Below are 10000 nucleotides of genomic sequence, written 5' to 3'. Positions count from 1 at the left end.
TGCTATAGGCCAAAATGGAGGGCTTACCTGACCTACCCCAAAAAATAGCTGTGTAGCGCTCACGGGGGCTCCACAAAAACGATGTCCTGACTCCTGAGTAAACGGGCCTATTTATATGCAGGGGCACTCAATGGCACCCAGGACCAGGGTCCGGGGCAGGAGTCAGCACATTGCTGGGGCGTCCATTGTTCAGCACTGAGCCACTGGGCTTTAGCTTTTCCCCCGCCTGTCGTGGTGAACTGAACGGAGGGCACGGTGCCCAGTGCCGATTAGCACAAGCTCCGGACCCCATGACCAACCCTGGACGCATCATACAGGCAGGCGTGGGCTACACCAAGCCCAGCCCAGCCCAGCCCAGCTCAGTCAAGGCCGGCCCAGCTCGGCCCAGCTCAGCTCAGCTCAGCCCAGTCAAGGCCAGCCCAGCTCAGGCCAGCTCAGCCCAGTCCATGTTAGTCCAGCCTAGTCCATCCCAGCCCAGCCTAGTTTAGCCCAGCACAGCCAGCTCAGCCCAGTATGCTTTTCACTGCAGTTCGTTTACAGTCCAGGAGTTGAGGAAAAAACATGATACATTATGTCAGGAGGATGTGTCAAATAGAGATGTTTTACAAGCACAAACTATGAACTTAGAAACTAGAGTTTAACACGCTATTGTAAAGGTGGAAGAAAAAAAACTGAAGAAGGTTTTAAAAAGTGATACTAAGTTTGCTGATGAAGAAGTTTAAGTGTTAGTCTTATAAAGACAAGTGTTCAGTACTCACTAGCTGAGCACTCCAGAAGCGCCTTGCAGTAGCTCCCACCTGAGTGACATCCTTTGCGAACCTCAACTGACCCCTCTTTCACAATTTCACACACGTATGCACATACATACACATATGTTCGGTCATGCGCGCACACACACACGCTTGCTCATACGCACACACATGCTCGCTCAAATGCACACACATATGCTTACTCATACACTGACATGGATATGAACGAATGCACACACACACACACACATACACACACACACACACACACAGGTTTATATAACTTTAGTGCTATGACAGAATACTTAACCTTATGTGAAATCATAATTACATTAACCTGTTTTCTCATAGATGTGAATAAAAGGTATGTGACATCTATCCTCTGCCCCCTCCCCTTGCTCAAACCAACATACCTTTTATTCCCATCTATGAGAAAACAGATTAATGTAATTATGATTTCACATAAGGTTAAGTATTCTGTGATAGCACTAAAGTTATATGTTACAGGTACAACTCAAGTCTACTCAAGGAAAAGTTTTAGAAGGTTAAACACTGGCACATAAGTTGGGTGCCCTCACGATTGATCCCTCCTGCTGATTCAATGTAAACTGTAAACAGATGTTTATGTATTTATTTGTATGTTTTTACATATATACTGTACAGTTATCAACTGGAGGTTTTTGTATTATGTAGGCTTGCTTTTAAAAAGGTCAAATAAACAAAACTTCAAAAGTCAATCTGTTGTTTGAATGTTCATGTATTTAGCAAATTTACTTAGAATATACTGACCCTAAATCTGATCTCCATTAGAAAAGGATATTGCAAATGATATCAAAATGAACACAATATTTCATGAACCATTTTATAATCAATTTATTTGCTTTTCCCAGATTACATTCGAGTTGGAACGAGCCACACGCTATGACACCTCTCATGTCTACCTAGTGCCAAAACTGTGTGAGGAGTAGCCGGTGCAAATGTTGCTATAATAATAAATAAATATATATGGACAATAACAATAAGTGTTGCTTGCATACTTGCAACTCATTATCATGTTCTAATCTGAAACTTCCTGTCAGAAACTCACGGGATAACGTGCCCCTATGAATACTGTACATACTAAGCCTCCAATTCATTGGTGCTTGGTTTTATTAATACATGTTTGACATGTTTGACCCTAAGACTTTGTAAAAATCAAGAATCTATATACTGTATTGTTAACTCTTCAAGTCTTAAGGTTATATGTTCTGGCAAATATGTTTTGTCTTGTTTTTTTTTTGTGTTTTACCTTTGTTGAAAAGAAAAACCCATGTTAATCAAAATAAATATATAGAATTTATATTGGTGGCCATCCTTTTTTGGGTGTTGCTGTCTTCTTCCCTCTTTTTGGAGGGAAAACGTATCTACAGTATTTACCCAGGCAAACACCCCAAACCAAACATTTGGTAGCGCCTTTATACCTATAGTGTTCCTATGTTTACGCAAGCAGGAGAAATGTACAAACTTGTCAATATGATGTATTCCCAATAAGAGTCAGATACTGTATCAAACAATTTCACCATGGCTTATGTGATACCTCTACCAAATAATAATTGACAGGCTATTTTCATCTTACAGTATCTGCTATCGAGCCTTAGATCAGGCATCAGAGAACTCATCAGAGAACTCCCAATACATTGTGGGAGTGAAATGTTTAAAATGACATAGGTGGCAAATCCCTTTGGTCCACTGGATCCACTGGATGTTGATGTTGGCACTGTCCTGCTTGAATAGACCCATGGCAGAAAACAACATCTAGAAGAAGAAAAAAAAACACCAAACATGTGCACTGGTGGTGTAGGCGTGTGTGTGTGTGTGTGTGTGTGTGTGTGTGTGTGTGTGTGTGTGTGTGTGTGTGTGTGTGTGTGTGTGTATGTGTTTGTGTGTGTGTGTGTGCACGAGAGCATGGGGAGCCTGGACTGATGGTTCAATAACATAGAGGGTGAATAGAAGCCCCCGCACGACCATCCACACAATGGAGAGGCTGCTGCTGGCCACTGATGTCAGCACATTGTTCACTCTGAGCTCAAAGGCTGGCTGGAGTGAGAGAAGGGGAGATGGCAGAAAGGTAGTGCATTTGTGTGTGTGTGTGTGTGTGTGTGTGTGTGTGTGTGCGTGTGTGTGCGTGTGTGTGTGTGTGTGCGTGTGCCTGCGTGTGAATGTGTGTTTGTGCCTGCATGTGTGTGTGTGTGTACGTGTGTGTGTGCGTGTGTGTGTGTGTGTGTGAGAGAGAGAGAGAAAGCGTGGCAGCAGGGGGCTTTCTGCTGATGGGGGTGGCTGTCCCCCACGCTGGCGCGGCACAACAAAGCAGGCAGCCAACTCAGCACAGCTCAGAGATAAGCATGACCTTTGACCCCACCCCCAAAGGATCGCTTTCATCCAATGGCGAGGCTGGATCCTGGCCCAATAGACCAACGTGGGATGTGAATGTATATATATATCCTCAGTCCAGACACCTGATTTCATCCCTTAACCGAAAGGCCTATCCGTTCCAGTCTCTGTACCTGACCACAGCCGGTGAGATTTATACTTTGGGTTTGGAGTTGTGAGAGTGAGACGGAGCGAGGGTGGGGGGTTTTCACCGCCAACATAAATGAAGGACTTTCACTCGGGTGCAAGTGAAAAAATCCATCACTTCAATTACTCTGGAATATCCTGTATCTAACAACAAGAGCGCACTATTTCCTTGATGTTTCTGTAGTTCATTTTTCCGGTGAGGTGGCAAAGAGAGATGTGAGGCCATGTTTGACTGTGATCTTCACTCGGCTCAGTTACATGATAGATCTGCGCTTGGCAGATGAAAGCCGTGTCATCACTTTGTGGCCCTAACAGCGTTTTTTCTCAACCCCCATTTTCTCCGAGGAATTATCATTTATCAGATAGAGATTTTGATTGGTGTAAATTGTGCTCAGGCTTGTCTTAAACAGGCATTGACATCATAAGGTGTATGTTGGGGGTGAAGTTGATGAAAGAAAAGGCCTTTAAACCTGTCTGGATTAAGCATTTCAGTAACAGAATAAAGTCATCATCAGCTGTTTGGGCGAAGAAGTGGGTTTTAGTGTAGTGTAGTACTTTATGCTTTAGTGCTGAAAGTAGAAGATTTCAATCTGGTTCATTGAAGGATTACAGCTGATATCTTTCTCGTGGGAAAGGAAGAGAAATATTCTGCAGTGCTTGGTGCTTTTTCCACGTTCTCCTGTGAAAATGTGTGCTATGCATGTACAGTAAGAATATGTGTGCCATGCACGTACAGTAAGTGGAGGGGTATTATGTCATGGCTTTGCTAAAGGATGTATCTTTTCGTAAAGTGGACGATTCAGTGTCTTTTTCTCTCTGTGTCTCTGTTTGGCCACAGATTTAACCATGTCCCACTCTGGAGCTCAGGGAAGCATTGGCAGCCACTCTGCTATTGGCGTCCGTATGCACAAAGTAGGTTTCCTCATTGCTCTTTTTTCTAACAAACTGACTCTTTTACTAATTCACCCTATGGAATCATAAAGATAAAAGCTGCATTGTCAATAATGACTTTATTTTAAAACTATCTGTCTATGGGACATATTCATATATTTCTACATATCTACTTGTTTTAGTGGGCAAAGATTGTGGGGAAAAAATGGTTACCGCCGTTTTGAATCGAAATATCACTGTGAAAAAAACCAAACCTGATACTGTACAGTATTTCTAATGGTTGTAAGGTAGAGACAGTGAGCCTAATTGCATTTGTCTTGTGGGGTGAATTTCCAGATGTACCTCTACGAGTATGAGAACTTCCAGGGTCGCAGGATGGAGATCAGCGGCGAGTGCCGTAACCTGTGTGAGAAGGGCTTCGACAGGATCGGATCCATCAGGGTGGAGTGTGGACCGTACGTCAAATCATCATCTATAATCCATAACCATCCAGAATCTAGAACTGAAGGACGGATTTATTGTAATGAATGGAACGGAATGAGAAACGGTATCCATCGCTCAATCCATCCCATGCATTACAACGAGCGTCCTCCGATTTCTACCTCCACCAGCCTCCCCTGATCTACTAATAGCTATAACTTAAACAGATACTGTAAACGATTCATGCATAGTGACCCACATTATTTGAGTTTGAGAAAAGCATAAGGATCGTACCTGTCGCTTGAAACACTGAGAACATTTGGAAACATTCTATGGGGATCATCAGACACCTCAGATAATATCACTCCAGCCCCGCGGTGGTGTAGCGGTCTACGCACTGGCCGCTAGTGCATGCTGCCCACCGGGGCCGGGGTTCGTATCCCGGCTCGCCAGATCCAGATATGTCCGAGGCACACGGGAAGCGGCATATTGGCCGGCCGCTTCCGAGGGGGGTATAGGAGTATTTCTGGACTAGGATCCGTCGCGCAACACCGCCCCCTGGGTGCCGGAATAACGGTACTGGGCTCGAGGAGCCAGTCAGCCTAGTCTGCCTGGCGCCCTCCTCTGGGACTGCCGGCCACGGGGTCGTGCGGCGGATCCCATGCAATAGGCAGGGGATAATTGGATGCTAAGTTGGGTTAAATTGGCTACCAAATTGGGTGAAAAAGGGATAAAATCTGAAAAACAAATAAAAAAAAAAAAAAAGATAATATCACTCCCCGGGTTCCAAGATTTCTGCTCATGTGGATGAGACTGAAAGTGACATTGTGTGTTATAATGTGCTATGATGCACCCTAATGTGTGGTGATAATGTCCCCGTACAGTTGGGTCGGCTATGAGCAGCAGAACATGAGTGGAGAGATGTTCATGCTGGAGAAGGGAGAGTACCCCCGCTGGGACACCTGGTCCAACAGCTACAGGTGTGACCGCTTCATGTCCGTCAGGCCCGTCCGCATGGTGAGTCCATCCGTCTGTCTGCCTATCGACCTATCTACCTAACATTGATGAATTTTCAGCTATGCACCTATTGATCAATGGCCCATTTCTTTCCTACCTATATTGAGCTATCAATCTATGGAGCTATCTATGTATCTATGGAGCTATCTATCTATCTATCTATCTATTGTTATATCTATCATTATATCTACACGCTGTGGCATTCCACAGTGCTATGGATGGGGAGACTCAGGAGGAACAAAGCACAGATTTGTGTGTGTGTGTGTGTGTGTGTGTGTGTGTGTGTGTGTGTGTCTACGGGATCACCACCTTATCGTGGTGAGGCACTTTGCGCGTCTCCATGACCCATAGAGCTAAGTCAGCGGGAGTCTCATACTCCTGGCAGGGTGTGTGTGTGTGTGTGTGTGTGTGTGTATGGAATAATGTAAAAGAAAGGTCACATATCAGAGGTCTCCCGCCTCCGCATACTCACACAGAGATTCCAGCACTTTCACACACACTCTTGCAACACAGTGAGCAATTGTCTCTCACGCAGCTGACACAGACACAGGATGTCTGGACCTAATGGGAAGTAGTGTGTTTGTATTAAGAACCAGTTGACACAGCCCATTAGAAATGTCAAAAGCCCTCTCAGAAATATCACATTAAGGGAGTGAGTTTCCTTTAGATATGCTTGTGTTTTTCCACGATGTTGCCATGTGGTTCAGGTTATGATTAAAAATTGAATGTAGTTGGTACATTCTATCTATGGACCTATCTATCTATCAACTGTATCTATCCATCCATCCATCCATCCACCCACCCTTCCATCCATCCATTCGTCCATCCATCTCTACCACACTCACACAGGGTGTCAGCTCTAAGCTGCCAAGTAACTGATATTATATCTTGTCTTGGCCATCCTCTGTGATTGTAGGACCCCCAGGACCACAAGATCTGCCTGTTCGAGTGCCAGAACTTTGAGGGTCGTAAGATGGAGGTGTGTGACGAGGATATCCCCAGCTTGTGGTCTTACGGCTTCCAGGACCGTGTCGCCAGCATCCAGGTCAACGGAGGAACGTGAGTACTGGTCCAAGTTATATTAGATAATAATCACTTACAATAATACAATTACATGTCATTAAATGACTGTTGTGGGAAAGCTTTTTAAAGACGGGGTAATTTCCCATTGAGACAAATGCTGGATCCGTTGGAGAGCTCTCACTCTATCTGGCACAGCAAGGCTAGGTCTATGCTGTCTGTGTGTAAATCATGAATACCCTAGTGTGAGGATTGCTTATAGCCAATATTCTGTTCATGCTTTCATACAAACTCACTTCACTAAAAATCACAATTCACTCAAATGTAGCTAGTCAGGTAATCCGATGATTCTGAGTGAAAATATATTCCATCAAGGAATAGGCTAATAGCAATGTTATGCATGTGTCAGACACAGTGTCGAACTCAGGCTGTTTGAAGGGCAGGGGGGGCGAAAAGAAAAAAAGGGCACCTACTGCACAACATGGGACTCCATCAGTGCACAAGTTTACACCATTGGAAGGGCAACCAATAGGGCACATCCTCTAAGTTTGCCACTCAAAAGGGCACTTTAGTGTGATGTGTTTCCACTGTGGGGGCACATGGTCAAATTTAGACTATTGGAAGGGCAGCCAATAGGGCACGTCCTCTCATTTTCGCCACTCAAAAGGGCACTTAAGAGAGACGTTTTTCAACCATGGGGGCACCAGGAGGGGCGGTCGCCCCCCCTGCCCCCCTCTGAGTCCGCCAGTGGTCAGACAGACCAGATAAGTCAGAAACGATCTCTGGCTTCCATCGACATGTTGTTAACCACTCTGTTTCTCTCTCTTCCTCTCCCCTCACAGTTGGGTCGGCTACCAGTACCCCGGCTACCGTGGTTACCAGTACGTGTTTGAGTGCGGCGCCTTCAAGCACTGGAACGAGTGGGGAGCCAACCACCCCCAGATCCAGTCCATCCGCAGGGTGAGGGACATGCACACACATCGCAGGGGCTGCTTCGAGAACATGACCCAGTGAAGGGGGCCGGCCGGACAACGGTGGGCCAGCTGGACAGAGATGCAGGGCCCTGGCTAGTTCTGGAGCTGAACAACACCAACTGGAACTTCATCATGGGGCTCCACAGTTAGCCATGCTAAGCTAACAAGCTAACGGCTAATAAAATGACTTGCTCCACCGGCCATCACTTTTACTAGTACCATTATGGGTATGTGCATGTTCATGTGCCATCTTTCACAAACAGTGGATACAGCGCCCCTTATAGGGCTACCGTTGTAAATGGGGCTGACTTCCACAACGCCTGAATATTATTGGTAAAAGTGATAGCAATGCTCTCTGTCCCGTGACCTGATAGAATTATAGCATGCAAAGTTTTATGATATTTATTATGGGGTATTTTTAGGGGAGGGATTAGTACACAAAGATATAACTTTATTATTAGTTTTTGTTCATTAGTTTGTTTACATATCTGCAAGCCCTTGATTTTATACATCTACTTGCTTATGTGTTTTTTTAGCTATATATCATTTGATGCCGATAAGCCTGTTCATCAAAACGCTCTCCCCTCCTGCGATCTATGACTGATTTTTATGAGCGTAGGGATAAACACTCCATTCACTCCAGTCTTCAAAGCTACCATGGACAGCTCTTTCTTTGCCCTGTCCAGGCCCTGCAGTGACATCGATTATCCGCGGGGGGGCACTGTTTCACCATGCTATTTCCCATGGCCACCTTGCTAAGGAAATGCACCATGATTGAACCTCTGTCAATCTCCAATGACATTTTTGTCAGTTCTGAGGGCAGCAAGCCTATTCAAAGAAGGAAGTAGATAGGTAGGTAGGATGAGAATTAGGTGGCTGTACCTGGTAGTGTATTGTAGACATGCCGACCTTTTGGGTGGGTGACCCCTCCTCCTCAGCGATGGGGTTGTCCAGAAGACTTGTTGTAACACTATATCTTTCTCAGGGATGCTGGCATCTGGAAAGCAACTTTCCAATGAAAAAATATATGAAATATGTAAGAAATAAAGATTCCAAACCTCAAAGCTGGGAACGCAGTCAGTGGCTCTTGTGATTACTTTCTTGTTTGCTATTTGATTTCTCTTTAGTGTAACATGTTTCTAGTCTGTCTGACCCATGCCAATTGCTATTATTCCTTGGTTTAATATGTTTTCACTCAGAATCATCTGATTACCTGACTAGTTACATTTTAAAGTGAATTTGTATGAAAGCATTATGTGAATATTGGCTATAACCAATCCTCATACTCTGGTATTCATTCAGCAATATAAGCGAGAACACATAGACAGGCCAGCCCTTGTAATATAAGGCCAGCAAGCTATCACAAGTGTTAATGTTATTTACATTCAAGACATGATGTTTCATTGGTGAAAATGACACATGGATTGGACAAACACTTCTTCAGTTTTCCATTAACCTATGGGGGGGGGGGGGGGGGGGATGGTAAAATAATGGGTAAAATAATATATAGCCATTGACTCATTAACAATATAACTTATAAATGCCTCATGAGCTTAGTTCAACTATCTTACCCCATCAGAACACAATATAACCGTGTTGTAGGTCTACTCCATTGTTTGTATTGTAAACAATGTAATTGTAAACAAACACTGTAGGCTATAGCTTCAAAACACTGTTAAATCATCAGCCGTCCAGGCTAGTGCGAGAAGCCTACAAGTTACCTTTCAGTTTCGTCTTTGTTATTTGGTCAAATCGTGAGCTTAGAATTATAAGGTTCTATCTCCGTTTAGGGCAGTTCAGAGATATTGAGCGTCAAAGTTTGTACATTCCATTTTGTTTTGTGAGATGGAACCTTTGTATTTTATGAATTACTAACTCAAAAATGTCAACATTTTAAAAATAACACCACACAGGCATTAATGAACACCTAATGGATCAGATTATGTAAAAAAAAAAAACTCAATTTTGACAAAAATGGAGATAGAACCTTGTAATTCTAACGTCACGATTTGTAAAAACGGTCAAACTGTACTGTACTACAGTACTGTAGTATCACTTGAGCAACGAACGCACCGCTTCCTTCCACCTGCAAAATTCTGCCCTTTCGCCACTAACTACACGCGCGTCAAGCACCGTACGGCCCGACCGACAAACAGCTCCGGACCGGACCAACGGCTTAAAGAACCAGCAACGGATTTCAATTAAATACAGTGAGTGAGAGAGAGAGCCACTGAGCCTGGGGGTGAGGCGGGAGGGAGAGGAGAGGGGCTGACTTGTATCTTTACCAGATCGGGAGGGAGGGGGGAGGAGTGCACGGAGGAGAATGAGCTATTCTTGTAACACCAGCACAGAGGCTGTGTGTAACAGCGGAGG

The 10000-nt window shown here is 44.4% G+C and overlaps 1 protein-coding gene across 1 annotated transcript; it reads left to right on the top strand.

Moving 5' to 3' along the window:
* Positions 1-4151: 4151 nt before the first annotated feature.
* crybb1l3 (crystallin, beta B1, like 3) lies at positions 4152-7667 on the top strand (the record flags this gene model as incomplete). The annotated part of the gene is made up of 5 exons (XM_080528482.1): positions 4152-4217; positions 4533-4651; positions 5501-5633; positions 6550-6692; positions 7496-7667. The coding sequence occupies 5 exons, from the start codon at positions 4152-4154 to the stop codon at positions 7665-7667; spliced, it is 633 nt and encodes a 210-aa protein (XP_080384608.1).
* Between the last annotated feature and the right edge of the window lie 2333 nt (positions 7668-10000).

Source organism: Nansenia antarctica (assembly GCF_963989245.1).
Source record: "Nansenia antarctica genome assembly, chromosome: 1".
Taxonomy (NCBI): domain Eukaryota; kingdom Metazoa; phylum Chordata; class Actinopteri; order Argentiniformes; family Microstomatidae; genus Nansenia; species Nansenia antarctica.
Note: the sequence above shows the minus strand (reverse complement) of the source record. Positions and strands in the feature narration are given on the sequence as shown.